General features: G+C 33.6%; 1 protein-coding gene across 9 annotated transcripts in view; it reads left to right on the top strand.

Annotated features, from left to right (window-relative positions):
* RFX3 (regulatory factor X3) overlaps window positions 1-16,132 on the top strand; it is a 130,960-nt gene extending 114,828 nt beyond the window's left edge. For all 9 annotated transcript variants that reach the window (XM_015280206.4, XM_040656271.2, XM_046905747.1 and 6 more), the window contains 6 exons: window positions 2,355-2,452; window positions 2,782-2,931; window positions 5,069-5,277; window positions 6,244-6,397; window positions 8,337-8,379; window positions 9,189-16,132. In XM_015280206.4, the coding sequence (XP_015135692.1) occupies window positions 2,355-2,452; window positions 2,782-2,931; window positions 5,069-5,277; window positions 6,244-6,397; window positions 8,337-8,379; window positions 9,189-9,427 (893 nt within the window). In that variant the 3' untranslated portion in view covers window positions 9,428-16,132. The remainder of the gene's footprint in view (window positions 1-2,354; window positions 2,453-2,781; window positions 2,932-5,068; window positions 5,278-6,243; window positions 6,398-8,336; window positions 8,380-9,188) is intronic.
* The last annotated feature ends 200 nt before the right edge of the window (window positions 16,133-16,332 follow it).

The raw sequence follows: 16,332 nt of genomic DNA, 5'->3' as shown, positions 1-16,332 counted from the left end.
TAATTAGAAATTCACCGTACAGTGCTGACACCTGATTATCTAATATAGCTATAAAGAAGGAAGATTTCTTCAAAACTTAGAATTCCTTCTATTTGCTCCACTTTCCTCCTCATTAAAGACTTTTTTTAAAGATGTAACTGAGCTGCGTTTCCTTATTTAAGGGAGATTAACCTTGTAGTGATGAAAGTAATTACATAATATATAATTTAATATATAATTAGGTGAAAATGAATAGTAAGTGAATTAGAAGTGATAACAGTAATACTTTCTTTAAGTTACTAAATATAATTCATACAGTATTTATGTTATTCCTTCCACTTCGAATTGTCTTGCTCTGTAGGTAAGAAATAAAAGAAATGAAAACATAGTTAATTAGTAACAGCAGAGAAAATTTACAAAGTGTCAGAGGTTTGCAGAATAATTGATAGGACTGAAGAAAAGAGCTTGTTCTCTATGTGAAAAACTTCAAGAGAAAACAAACAAACATCGGTTACCATAGAATGTTTACCTTATTGAGATACTTTGTAAGACCAAATTACGTTCAGCTAAGCATCCAGATCTGTGGTCCTTTTGGATAAGTTAATAATATGATTTCTATGCATTAATTGTACAAATTCAAAGAAGTGTGAAAAATATATAGCAAAGTACTTATTTTTAATTACTTGATCTTCTAGTAACAGTTTCCATGAATAAAGGGTTCATCAGTAATTCAAGCAGTAAAAAGAGTATTTCTCAAAGACAAATTCTGTCAGCCTTAGTCTACCAGAAAGTTCTGCCCTATGAACAGAACCCAGTCTTTACTTGTGCAGTCTCTTCTTACATGTAGCTGAAATAATTTGAAAGTAAATCTAGTTTCTTTTTGCTAGTGTTTTTACTCTTCATTTTTGCAGCTGCAGTGATTCTCCCTTCATTTTTAGAAAACTGCAGTTTTTACTTTTGTCTCCTTTTCCCAACTGTTTGGGTGGACACTATTAGGTCAGTGGTAAGTATTAGAAAGCAAGATTTTACTCCTCAAGAGATAAGATTTTCTTTTTTTCCATGTGCAACTCCTTGTGTAAAAATTTCATTTCCTCCTTCTTTAATAACTACGTAGGTTGATCTGAAAGTAATGCCTCCTCATTATTTTCATGGAAACTTCAACAGCTATGAAGAGTACAGTAACTCTACTTGGTAGAGAAAATTTTCAGCTACCAGACACTGTTTTTCAACATAGTCACCACCATTAGCTATGCATTTTCACCAGCAATGAACAAGAGCCTGCATTTCACACTCATATGTATCTACATGACTGGAACATGGCTTGTCTTTCACATCACTGTCACCACTGCTGTAATGTACCACCTGCCACCTCATGTTGCTCACATCCACTTTTTGGTATCCATAAAAGTTCAGCAATTATTAATGAGTGTCAATGGGTGTAATTTTTTACACATGGAGGAATTCAGAGACACACCTTTACCTGAAAGTAACTTCACCCACACTTCCATGTCAGACTTCATTTTGTCAAACTGCCCCTCTGCTGCCATCCATCACACAACAACAACATGTAATAGAATACTGGTGGGAAGGTTCAGCCTCTACTGTCATATCACCAACATCTTCCTCTGATGTCATGGGCCAAGATAATAAAATAGAAGGCATTACTTTCAGAGTAGCCCTCATAAAACTTTTTGACTACACTACTAATTGCTGCAAAAGCTTCAATTTCTCTCACAATCCATGTCATCCACTCAAGCAATTCTGTGGATGCTATAGTGAAGGGAAAAAAAAAAAAAAAAGAAAGATTTTGCAGCTGTTTGAATAATTGTACTTTCTGTCAGTGCAATATATTCTTATATTTTGCTTGTTGATTATATCCTTAAGAACTACTTATTGGATTTTGTTCTTTAAAATGGAAATAAGCAGCACCATGACATTGGTTCACACTGCTTCAGGTCTGTTTGAGGAAACTGCAATATTCCAGTAATAGGAATTTTTCAGAGATTTGCTCTTTAAAAGAAGTACTTAAATGAAATGGAAAGCTGAGAGTTTGTGATAAAATTTTTCAGTGTGTGGGAAACAACTGCTGCAGTTACAGATGTTTTTATACAGGAATGCCCAAAACAATACTGTTTATCATCAGCTTCTTGAAAGATTAGGTGAGGAAGTTCAAACTGTTCATTAAAACAAAATTAAATCCATTATTGCGTTATCTGAATCTGAATTAAGCATTTTGAACCCTAGTTTGTTTTGTCTTCCATTAAGTAAAAGTGATGGATCTAAATATTGAGCATAAAAGTACTGAAGATGCCAAACATTTCAAAACAGGTACTTTGCTTACTTTTCATTCTGTTTTTTTCTTCTTTCATGTGCAGGTGCCTTGACCCAAGCCATTCGCAATTTTGCAAAAAGCCTTGAAGGTTGGCTTTCAAATGCCATGAACAATATTCCACAGAGGATGATACAAACCAAGGTAGACAAAACTATTGCAGCTGTATTCTTGCAATGACAAATCCAGTGTGCAGTAGTATATAAAAGCAGTAGTATTAGTATAACATTAATGCTAAATTTCATGTTTAGCATCACATCAAATAATGGGAGAGGAAATAACTCAGTTTTGTCAAAAAAGTAAAAGGAAAAGGAAAATACTTTTGATCTGTTACATGAATGTAATTCACATATTATGACATTTTTTATTATGAGTCATTAATATGGAATATTAAAATGAACGTAAACAATCAAAGGTGTATTAATGGACAGATAAAGAGTACAAAATTTTAAAAGAAATTAATTTCTTCATAGGTTGCCGCTGTAAGTGCCTTTGCCCAGACTCTGCGAAGATACACATCTCTAAACCACCTGGCTCAAGCAGCTCGTGCTGTTCTTCAAAACACTTCTCAAATCAACCAGATGCTCAATGATCTTAACCGTGTTGATTTTGCCAATGTTCAGGTAAAATTTAGCTTTAAGTATCAGGCTTAGAAAAAAAAAAAATTGTTTCCTCCAGATCCAAAGATTCTGAACTTTTGCATTAGCTGTCATTATTCTTTCAAGAAAAAAAAATGATAAAGTTTTTATGATTCATATATATCCACTAATTCCGTTCAAACATACTTTAGGAAAGTAAGAACTTGGAGCCATTACCTATTTTCAGGTACTTATTTATTTCAAGTACTCATATTATTCCAAATTCTCTGAAAACGTAGAGCATATGCGTTCGAATGGGTATATCATGATTATTAATAGCATAAATGATACTGCACAATTAGGTCTCAGATAGGAGCACAACTCCCAAATGTCTCTGAAAGCAATTAAATGTGCAACATTGTTTCTAGTAGAGACTGTTTCATTCATTCAAATGCAATTACATTAGTATGCTTTATCTAAGTATCTGTGCTTACGCGTATGACATCTCCGGATTAGTTATTAGATTAATAAAGATTAGAATTTGTTTCTACTTAGCCTTCAAAAAAGGTTTCTCACATGATTCTACACCTTTGTTGAAGTGTTGTTTTCCTTTTGCCCAACAAAATGAAATATTCCAGAGGACTGGAAGTTCTGTGTTGGAATCTTTTTGTGAGGAAATCATTTTATATATAAAAATCAGTTTGCTAGTGACAGTTTTATTCTTTATGCTTTTCTCATATACTTTTTAATAAATATGTTTTAATATTTGTAGTTATATTATGCAACAATATGTAAACTATAAATGGCAGCATTAGAATTAAAATAGCTTGTTTAGAAGGGTCCTATGAGGATCAAGTCATGCTGCCTGACTGCTACAGGGCTAACCAAAAGTTAAAGTGAATTTTTTAAGGCATTGTCCAAATACTTCTTGAACACTGACATACAGAGTGTATCAGCCACCTCTCTAGGAAGACCAGACTGTTCCAGTGTTTTGATCACGTCTTGTGGCACAGCTTTTTCCCATCCATCCTGACACTGATGTCCAGTGAGCAGAGCCCGCTACCTTTCTCAGTACTTTCCCTCCTCAAGGAGCTGCAGGGAGCACTGATGTTCTCTCAACCTCCTCTTCTCCAGGGTGGGCAACCTGAGTGTCCTCAGTCTCTCCTCATAGGATATGCCCTCCAGCCCTGTTACCAGCTGTGCTGCCCCCTGCACACATTCAAAAGTATCTTAATATTCACTGATCACCTGTTTCTTTCCATTGTTCTTCCCATTACTGGGAAGACTGCAGAAAACACTACCTGTGATTCTGAATCCTTCAGCTGTCTTCCACGAACCTTTAAATCTCTTCCCATTTCCCTCAGACTCCTTGGAAGGAACATCATTGGTACCCACATGAAAGAACAGGAGTGGGTAGTGTACTTGACCAAAGATGCAAAATGTTAATTATAGTAATATGTTAATGTAGACACAGCCTGCTAATGTTGAGGTTGGCACATGACAGCTAAAGTTTAAGGACATGGCTTGAGTGAGTCTTCATGTTATCTCTTTGTTTTTGAAGTGTCCTACTAGACTCATATAATCTTGATAATGCTGATTAAATTGTTTATTGTTATATGCAAGCATGTTTCTCCATGTCTTTGCAGTTAATTTTGTACTTACATGTAACATACAGGCAGCAAATAAAGCAATTCTTGTTTATATACAAAACTTTCTTTTATAAGATGGTATAACTCAAATTGTCTTTTTCATATCAGAAGGGACCTTGCACTTCATTTTTTGTTTGTTCTTTTATTACTTTAGACCCCCACTTAACTGGTATTTCTGATTGGCATGCCAGCAGTCCCAACAAAAACTGACAATTCCCAAATGTTTCAGTAGAAAAACTATCAACAAAGAAAGTAAAAGAAAATGAATGTGGAAAACCAGAACACACTTGTGTCATTTCCATCATTCTTTCTTATTTCTGAATTTGACATCTGAGTCTATGTGTTGTGTTTTCCCCACCCACTTTCTTTGAACAAAATTGTGACAGACATAAAACAAAAACTACTTTTTAGTTTCTTCTATAAGCATTTTTTGTCCTTTTCCTCCACAGAATTGTTTAACCTTTAAGAATGAATTGCATTCTGTGCTTTGGTTTAAGTACTGCTATTTCAAGGGCTGCTATTTGCTTTAACAGGAGCAGGCTTCCTGGGTGTGCCAGTGTGATGACAACATGGTTCAGAGGCTAGAAACAGATTTCAAAATGACTCTTCAACAGCAAAGCACTCTGGAGCAGTGGGCTGCCTGGCTTGATAATGTAATGATGCAAGCATTGAAACCATATGAAGGAAGACCCAGCTTTCCTAAAGCAGCACGACAATTTCTGTTAAAATGGTCTTTCTACAGGTAGTATTTAATACTTATAAAACATTTTAACTGTTATTTGCTGAATTGCTCACTGTAGTGAAGTTGACAGATGCAACATCAAACAGTGAGTCACAGATTCACCAGAAGTATGTGGGTGGGTTTTTTTCCAGAAAATTACTGTTAACATCAAACTCAGGGACACATACAACTTGGCAGGGTCTTAACTGATACTCTTGGTGTTTGGAAGGCCACATGAATGCAGGTAGAATTTTGTCATGAGAGTTAGAAACATAATGTGGAATCGTTGGGTTGAATGACTGTACAATTATTAAGCCACTGTTTTTAATTTTATTTATTAAAACACTGTAATATCTGTGATAATTAGGTAAGGTAAACTTTTTTTACAGTATAGAAAGTGGATTAAAGCAAGCTAACATTCAATGTTATCTGCTTATTGAATCAGTTGTGAATGTAAAGCTGGTTCTTTGAAAATGATTATTTCAGCCACTTGCTGAAGATAGCAAAATTTGTCAATCTAATACGTACACAGAAGTCTTTTTCTAATTTTGTTTGAACTTTGTATTATTAAAATCATGGTAATTAAAACCTTTGTACTGGGAAAGTGGGCTCAACAGAATTTATTTAAACATTAGTTTATCTAAAATGAAAGTTTGAGTACAGTTTATGTTTTTAGCAGTTTTCCTTCAGCTTAGGTTTACACATGCTCATATCTTGGTGGTTATGCAGATAGAAAAGCAAAGGAAAATGGAAAACAAAAAAAATCCAGTTATTTCTTTTCTAATACGGTGGTCAGCAACACCTTCTGCAAAAAGAGAGAAGCAAATAATTGCCTTTCCTGAACACCTCTTCCCAAAGACACCATCAGTCAGACATTGTGGATAATGTTTTTAAGAATATTGCTTTTGAGCTGAAATGTCTATATGGATAAGCGTTACTGTGACGATAATATATAACACAAATATTTTTTTTTTCATTTTTGAATAGTTCAATGGTGATTCGAGATCTAACCTTGCGCAGTGCTGCTAGCTTTGGCTCTTTTCATCTGATCCGCTTGCTTTATGATGAATACATGTTTTACTTAGTAGAACATCGTGTTGCTCAGGCCACAGGAGAGACACCTATTGCAGTTATGGGAGAGGTAAGATAATATGTGAGAGATTAGATTTGATAGATTTAGTGATGAATTTGAGTACGTACCTTTGCATATACATACCTTTCACATACATACACGTACAGGTATACTTAAGAGATCTGTGACACAGTCTGTTTTCATATGTTTCAAAAGTTACAGGCTTAAGAAACACAAAGAGCCTCAGATGAGAACTATCTTTGCACTTGACCATGGCACCTGCAAGGCGAGGTTTATTTCATCCCTCTTTTCTCCAGTACTTCATCTAACTTTTTGAGATACTGAAGAATGCATACACTTTCATCAAGGAATTGTACTCCCAAAGTGATTGAAAATTGATATATTTGAAAATACAGTAGATGTTTAATGGCACAGCTTTATTACATTTTCACATTTGGAAGTCACTGTGTGATGTTTGTTACTGATAACTTGCAAGTTATTTTGCAGGTTGATTTGACATCAGGTTTCATTCTTCCTTCAAGATACACTAACAGTATCACTAAATACTGTAAATAGGTAGCAGACTTTCAGAGAAATTGGACATGTCTCACTGTATTTGTCAAATGATATCCTACCATGTGGCATGAGGTTTTAGACAAATTAAATTACAGTGTTTCCACTTAGTAACCCACTGATAGTATATTTCCTTAGTCTGCCCTACATATGCAGTACTCAGAAGTATATCGTTATTTCATTCTTGCCTTCTTAACACACATCCTATGTTTATGCACCAGTTTTTAGGAGTTCTGTAGTTGTTTATTTGATGTGAACTGAAGGTGGAGATATTTCTGGAAAAAAGTAACAAAACTTTTGGAGATGGGAGGTACAGGAGAGAGTGCAAATATTCATTAAATACACGCTTCTTAATGATTTTCTGTATTCAATGACTGTGACTGAAATAAAAAGAGGAAATCTAAGACCATAGACCGACAAACATCGTAGGACAGTGTAAGCTAGTGTTGCAGCTGAGATTAGCATGTTCATTTTCCTGCCTTCCTCTTCTCCCAGCTTTGGACACAGGTGTTAGCAAAAGTACTGACAAGTACTGCAGTTAACTGGATCAGATTTAATGCCTCATGTTTATAAGTGATTATTTTTCTTTTGAGTCAGTTCTGTCATACGGTTCTATTACATAGCTGTGTGAACACTTCATGCACAAAGCCAAAGTAGCATAAGAGTAAGCATGAGGACATGAAATGATAGTATTGGTGCTCATTGCATTAGTGTTCCTTACTACTGTTTTATCTTACTGTATTTCTGAAAAAGGCTGGTATCATTATTTATTGTCAGAACTGTATAATTTAAGTAAAACCCTCCTTTCATTTGGAGGGTGACATTCTTCGCTGCTGATTTCATTTCTGAGAGTTAGAAGATTCAGGAAAGGAAAGGAAGGAATGTTATACATTCAGAATATGAACAACATTTTTGCAAATGTATCTTTTTAATACAAGTAAATTGGTTACCATTTTGTAAACTTTTCCTCAGCAATGCATTTCATCTGCCTTCCAGGTAAGTCTGCAATGCTATGGCTGCATTTACAGACACAACTTCATTTTTCTTCTAGCTTCTCTGGGAAATTTTAAGAAGACTTTTTGGGTAAAATATTGATAGTTCAAAATGTCTGTCACATTTTCTGGCTTAATCAACACAGAAGTAGCTCACTTCAAGTGATAAAGGCCCTGATGACATCATCTGGAAAAAGAATCGTATAAGTTTATAATTCCCCATTTTAATTTGTGAAGATTTCTTTAGTGATAAATGTCTTAATAAACACAGGATGGAATGGAAAATGAATTGATGCATGGTGGATATGGCTGCAGCCTAGGCCATGAGTTTGCATGCTAGCCTCAAAACAGTGGAGCACAGTCTGGCTCCATCACAGACATTCTACATAACTATTTGCACAAGACTGTGCTCAGTTTTTTTTTTTTCACTCTTTATTTTGCAGTTTGGTGATTTAAATGCTGTGTCCCCTGGAAATATGGATAAAGGTAAGCATTTTAATCTTTCCAGCATATAAGTCATTGTAGAACTAATGTGTCTCTGAGCAAAATAAGTAGAATTTAGAGCTGTATCATGCTATAAAATGTGTGTGTTTGTTTGTGGATACATTGATATGCAGCATCTAATAGTTACTAGAATATCATAGGTATGTTTTCTAACAATTTATTTTAAAGATGTTTAGCGTTTACACAGGAAATATTCCCATTTGAGCCTGGAATTTATTTGTGTCTTGTAGTACAGAGAAGGGGAACAGCTGTGTGAAGAAAGACAGGAGTAGGCTTATGTATCTTTATCACTGCTAAATGGAGATGTTAGAATTTCACTCAGTTGCTAAATAGCTTGCCAGAGAAGATGGTAGGAAGAAATGAGTTCCTTATGAGCTCTTCATGCCATATTTTTGACATACATTTTATACTGACTAGTTGTACAATTTGATGTCACGTCACAACCTCTTTTCACTCATTTCCCTATGTGTAACAATTCTTCAAAAGATTTATCAGGTCTTAAAGATAAAAGGGATTTTGCAATATGAAGTTATTGTTGTTTGTTAGATACTGTTTTTGAGATTGGTAGTTGCTTTTCCTTCTTACTTTATCAATAGTACATAACTGGTGTGATCAAAACGATGGGAGTCTATTAATCTGTTTAACATACTCATTAGCTTTTTCCATTAAAGTTTTAACATTTCAGTTTGTGCTTTATCAGATTGCTAGTCATCCCATTATCTTTGTATTTCAAATATTATTTGCAAAATAAAGGCATGTGTATTAGATCTTTTTTTTTTCCCTTTGTGCAGATGAAGGCAGTGAAGTTGAAAGTGAAATAGATGAAGAAATGGATGAAAATGGAGAGCCGCAAGCAAAGAGAGAGAAAACAGAGCTAAACCAAGCATTTCAGGTGGGCTGCATGCAGCCAGTGCTTGAGAGCGGAGTACAGCAGAACCTCCTGAACCCAATTCATAACGAGCACATCGTTGCAACTACTCAGACTATCAGACAGTGCAGTGCTACTGGAAATACATATACTGCAGTCTAATGTGAAACTTCCCCTCTCCCCCCATCATTACATTAGCCCTTTGGGTTTAGTAGGAAAAAAAAAATAAAAGAGAAAAAAAGTCTGAAAATCGACTGTTGTCAAATTTCAGCTGTACTGAACATTATTTTATTGGAGTCATTAAATGGTATGGGTGTAAACATTTTGCCAGACCTGTTTAAAAAAGATTTTTTTGTAAACAGGATCATTTTACATTGGCCACTCAATATGAAGAGTTTTCTTATAATCAAATGCAAGAAAGATTTTTGCAAAGCTTGATGTTAATGTTTTTGTCCTCTTACAATAATTTAATTTTTTTCATAGTTTTTTAAAAATATTTTAATGTTCATTATTGGTTATGGTGATGATTTCATATATACTTAGGTTTTTAAATAGATGCACTTCTGTGAAATATCAAAAGAACTATTTTCTTTGATTTACACTGGAGGCATACTTATTTGACAACAGATGTATCAAGTTTGTTATAAAAGGTGCTTTTCCGTGGACAACTAGAAGACACTATTTTGATAAAATTGTGAGTATTCAGGGGGATTTTTTGTAATATTGTTGAAGAGTTGAGAAGATATACTAGTTTCTTTCTGTGAGAAAGAAGCAAGTTTAAATGGTGGAATTGTAACAATGTGATAATGTGTACGTAACGAACGTACCTAATTATCTGACCATCATATTAAGAATGCAAGGTTCATTAAAAATCAACAGTTCCAGATATTATTTGCATACCAGTTCCTCTGTTTTGAAGACTACTGATACTAAATGTGGTGCCACTGAACAGGTGCTTTTGGCTGTTGAGTGGTAACTGTAGTTGTTAGAAGCTGAAGCTGAAAAAGAAGTGACTTAATTATTACTGTTAATTTTTAAGTGTACATGCTACTTAAGCTGGACTGGACATACAGGAAAATATTCCATTTGGATGACTTTCTTCTATTCCAGGTCTTTTCGTATTAGTGGTTCAATCTGCTGCTCTTAGAAAAGATAATTTATAGAATGCAAGGAATGTAGCAACCTGCATCATTTTCCTTTCAAAAATATTTCCTTGTTACAGTGGATTTAAATTTTTACAAAAAATTAGGTAAGGCAGTGTAACTGGCACACCTCACTTTTACTTATTCCCAGTTGTGTAGAATTTGAATAGGTGGCTAGATGGACCATTGCCATTTAAGAATGTACATCAGGGATCATTGTACCTCGGCTATTACATGGTGCCTTAAACAGAACTGAAGCTAAGACTTAGTACTTTTTGTTATTCTTAACTCTTAAATTAATTCAACAAGGTGTGCCTGTCATTTTCAAATTCCCTAAGAAGTAAGGACAGGTTACATAGCCTTCAAAATAATGAAATGATTTTTTATTATTAAATGATTTTAATATCCCTCTTAGAATGACAATAAACCTATTTTTTCTTGTTTCTAGCTGGATTTCACTTTATTACAAATAAAATTTGCTTGGGAATCTGGAAGGCAAAACTAGCTTTAATACCACGTTCAGATGTCAAGATAGATTGACCATAGTCCCAAGCATGATTATATATATTTTTAGACCCATGTCTACTTCTAATTTTGAAAAGTAAAAATGAATAAATGAGCAGGTACATAATGCAGTGCATGTTTTCAATTTGTATATTTTGTGGGGTATCAGCCTGATTTGATGTTTTAACAACTCGATCTCATATTGACAGTTTATATAGCATACATTAATTGCCATTTTTATTCTCAAACATTTCATTATGCAGACACATGAATTTGCTACATTAAATAGAGAATTGAATAAGAAAAGAAAAAAAAGCCAAAAAGTGAAGGAGAGCACAAAAAAATCAACTTTGTACAAATGACTGTGTAAGAACATTAGGGGTTCTTTTATTTTGGCTTACCTACGGTGTCTGTAAAATGACTTTAAAGTAATATATACCAAATGGGAGAAGAATAGCAAAATGAACAGTGTATTTATAGCAAAGGAGTTTGTTGCTATAGATTACATGTGCTCCAAATACAGCTGCATATCAACTAAAATGTCCTAACATTATTGATGCGCAAAATTGAAGTTAAGTTCCTTTAAAGAGTTGGGAGGTGAACCCATCCTGCTTACTCTGTGTAGGCATAATTCCTACTTGATGTCAGTAGATGGCTTTCACCTCAGTAAGAAGTGAAAGTGAGGTTTATATTCATTATTTCTACACACAATGCACTGAATCTCATTATAGATTTTGCTCTCACATATATTGCTCAGTGTGTCCTGATTTTTCCTTGGAAATCAGCATAGCTGTACCCTTCACCAAAAATCCTAAAACTAAGCTGTGATAAATATTTTACTCCCCTTCATTGTGCATTATAAGATGTTTACAATTAAAATAAAGTGAAATAATTCAATTTTTTTTTTTCATTTTAAACTTTTTTAACACTGTAGTACTTCATTCAGTTTTTGTGTTGGCAAACCCTATAATGTTTTCTTATTGTCTTATTGATTTTAGTGTTGTATTTGTTGTTGCTGAGAAAAGAGAATGATTGTAATAGGTAAATTTAGATCACTGAAAGAGGTGGGACCTGAGTATCTTTAAGTATTCCGTTTCCCACTCCCATCCATTTGTTCACTGTTCACAAAGTGCAAAAAAAGAAAAAAAAAAGAAAAAAAAAAGAAAAAAAAGGAAAAAAAAAAGAAAAATTAGAAAAATTAGAAAAATTAATACAAAGATAGAATGTATTTCATAGCTTCTACAAACAATGAGTTATCAAAACAAACTGGAACTATCCCAGATTGAGAAAATTAAATGGCGTCTGTATTCCTATGCTTATCAATTGATTACTTTTTGGAATTTTAAAATGTTTTCTTCTCATACTTCTTTTCTTACAAGATTTTTAGAAGAACTAAGTTGCTGTAAGCTAGTTTATATAGTTGCAGGTTTGGAGGTCTTGTGTTTTTACATTTAATGAAATTTTAATCAAACACAGGTAAAACATTTTGCACACTTCTGCTATCTTTAATAGTTGTGTTTTAGTAATGATTAAACTACAGAGATATGAATACCTCAGTCCAGATTCTATGATGCGCAGCACGTGGTTGCCAAACCAGCTCTGAAGTCTGTTGTCAGTGCTCTGGAGAGGTTTAGCATTTATCCACAGGGTAGACATTATGAGGGCTGATAGTGGTTTATGTGAAATGGAATCCAAAATAATTATTTAAAGGCATCTTCCCTGTTAGCACAAATATCACAGTGAACAGTGTAGGGGGATGGGTATTGTTAAACTACCTTTTCAAAGCACAGGGCCCAATTTTCAAAAGTTTTATATTTGTGATGATTTGTTGGTACATTTCCGTCTTTTTCATAGTAGATCAGTTTTAAAGCTTTTGTTCTTCTTTTCTGTTTTCAGTTATTATTTTTGTGTTTTACTCATGTACTGTAGCATGCTATAAGCACCTTCTTTTAAAAAGACTTCCCTAAAAAGCTGGAAAATAGATTCTAAATTATTTACCCATAAAATATCGACTTACAGAATTACAGCCTTTAGTTCATAAATAAGAAAATAGATAACATTCTGGTATACTGTCATTCAGGAATGTATAGGCATATATACACATTTAATTTAAAGCGAGGTATTTTAAAATATCTAAAACCTCTTTTTTCACCTTTTTTTTTTTTTTTTCCTAAGACATGATATCTTTCTGAATATCACTAATTGATATCTGCGCTGTTTAGGAAACCTTTTAGATTTAGAGTTGCACTGGATTCAGTTCAGATTAGTTTTACAAAATGAAAATAATCATTTTAGCTATAAAAGTAGGGAAGGAAGAATAGATTTATGAATAATGTAAGTATGACCTACAACAGTAATTTTGGAGTTTAAAACATTCATTTGAGAGATCAGCGTGAATTTCTGAAAATTGGGCCCTTGTCTCTCTAACAGGACATCCTCTGTGTATATGGTTTAAAATCAATAAATGGAATTGTAGTATCTCTGCTAATTTGTTTGGTGATTTAAGAGAAACAAACAAACAAACAAAAAACTGGAACAGGAGCATAAACATACAGTGCTTATTTCTAGTATTAGAAAATTAATTTAATATAATGCCTTGCATTAACCCTTTGAGCATTGTAAGTCATATGATGGGAATAAAGCCTTTTAGGTCATTTAATCAGTCCATTTATCGTACACTTCAAAATAGCTGATTGATAGCATTGTAGATTATTATTATTATTTTTCTTTTTTTGTATAATTCTAAAGTAAATACTTGCATACTATACAGGAATGGTTTTGTGATAGGTTCAATAGATTTAGCCAAATATTCACTGCCATTGATGTGTACTGTATAATGGAAAATAGTTCTTCGTCTCCCTTGTTTTCATAAATGCAGAAATACATGAAGTAAATCAAATGTGTTTCTACAGACATGAAGTTGTCTAATATGATGCCTTTAGAAGATGAAGGTTTAGGAAAAAATATTTATCGTTTTTTGAAAATCTCCTTAGGTAGGTTAGCATTGGAATACTCCAATACTGTAAAAGAGAATCATTAGACATAAAAGAAGGCTTAGTGAAAAAGAAAAAATTTACAGAATATTTGGTATGTTTACAGTGAAGTTTTCTGCCGTCTTTTTCATAAAACTGAACACAATTATACTCCTCTTAACATTCAGTCACTGCAATAATAACTAATGTTAAGATGAAGGTGTTTTACTCAGCTTCATCTGCAGGGTTGTAAGGGATGGCCCTTGTTGAATGTGAGAATTTTAACAGCAACTTAGAAACTGCACCAGCCTTTCACCATGTTAAAAAGCCCCATAGTTCTTACAAATACTGCTCATAAGAGCAAGGGAACAAGTGTAGTAGCAAGTACAGATTCTTTGACATTAAAGAGAGAAATGCCACCTTACTAAGTGAGAGTACTGTAAATTTTCTACTGGCTTCTTGCAGTATCAATCAGTTGGCAAACACTTAAGTGCAGCTGTACTTACTTAAGTCTATCTGAGGGCAAAAAACAAAAGGTCTCATTTTAAGTTATTTAATGTGATTACATCAGTAGTATAGTGCAAGTAAGCTGTAAACATTTTTAGTCAGTTATTGCAAATTCATGCAGAATTAATTACCATAAATGCAATACTCAAAGGGTTTTAATTTAACAACTTTTTTATTCATAATTTAATGTAAATGCTTCTGAGTTTGCATGCCTTGATCATTGCTGCTAGTGATTTTATGTGCCGGTAGACCTGAGTTTAATTTACCAGTTTAACTTGAGAAATAGTAAAAGCCACTTACAAAGTGACTGCCTAGTGTTTGTTTGAAGTAAAATATGCCTTAGTTTGAAAATGATCATGTTTTATTACTTTTTTTTTTCCTTTTCCTTTTGAAAAATAAATTAACATTTTGGGATTGGAAGCCCTGAGTAGTTAAAGATTTGGTAAGAATTGTTCTTGAAGATTTCTCACTAAGGGTAAAATTTACTGTAGAAAATAAGGCCCAGAACAAGACTACTAGCATCAAATGAGCCTCACTTAAATCTAAATCGGGATCTTTCTATCCTTATGCACTTTCTTGATTCGGGTGCAAACATCTTACAAGAGTTTTCAGTTCTGGATGAATTTTACTCTGAAACAACAAATGTCTCTGTTAGAGGAGTTTAGGCTTTGGAGGGACAGACAACCTCACATGGATTGGTATTTACCAGGAACTCACTTCGGTTCTTTTTGACTCGCTGATGTCACCAAGAGCTTTAAGAATACTAAAGGGTTCCCCAAATGAAGTTTTCTTCGATACAATATTAATGTGTTTGCCTTGCATTGAAACATTATATCCATCTTAACGCAACCCAATTAAGCAATTAAAAGGATGCCAGAAATATATCACTTTGTACCAAAGCAAGTTGCCCATCTCCACTCATCTTCACTCAAAATTTGGATTTACAGTTAATAACCAATGAGGCTGTTAAAGAAACTTTGAGTGCCTTTCAAAAACTTGGAAAAATTGTGCCTGAGGTGGTAAACTTTAATTAGGTTAATTCTAGAGCTACCAATCAGTAATTTTGTCATCGCTCAGGGCTTTCTTACCTTCTAGGAAACTTCCATTGTTGCATTTATTTTATAGTGTATTTTTTTAAGTGCCATCATTTAAATTTCACTTAGTAAGTGGCAGATTACATTATTCAGTCCCACACCACAGAAACATCATAACACTAGGATAGATTCAAACTTTTATTTTCCAGTTGACTGAATATATTATGTAAATGAGGTAAGCAACTTTTTGTAGATTGTATGTGTGAGATAATGTAATGTTCTTTTCCAGTTTTTGGACTACAGTTGAATATACTTTTTAATTATTTAAAGAAGACATCTTTACAGAATAACGTGATGGTTTTTTTGTATAATGTATTTGATTTTGTAAATACGTATTTCCTGATGTGATTTTTGTGAGAAATGCTAAATCTTTTAGTATATCATGTCCTCTCAAAACTGGCAGGAGCTAAATAATAGTTTGTGGGCAATTTGTATTGTGTACTGTACAATAACTGGGGAACTTTTATAATTATAAAAATATATATTAACTTTTAGTGTGTTGTTTAAAAAAATGACTGGAACATACTAAAGACAGTAGGATTTTTCTGAATATTTCAGACTTGAACTCAGGCTAGCTTTTTGTGTTTTTCAAAACAAAATTGTGTCTTGTCTTTTAAAATCAATAAATTTGTTCTCTTGTTACAAACATATCTGAGTCACTTCCGTTTCTGTATAACCAACTGCTTTGAATTGTGATACCACTGGTTTTGAGGAAGAAGATTATTTGCACTTGTGGATTTTAAATAAGATTGCACATATTGAGAGCAACAGAACTAAGCAATGAGTGTGTCTCCGCCTTTCCGTCTTCCCACTGAATACTGTTAGTAAGATACATACCTAGTACTACA

This window comes from Gallus gallus, chromosome Z (genome assembly GCF_016699485.2).
Source record: "Gallus gallus isolate bGalGal1 chromosome Z, bGalGal1.mat.broiler.GRCg7b, whole genome shotgun sequence".
Classification (NCBI taxonomy): Eukaryota; Metazoa; Chordata; class Aves; order Galliformes; family Phasianidae; genus Gallus; species Gallus gallus.
This window is presented reverse-complemented; position numbering and strand designations above follow the sequence as displayed.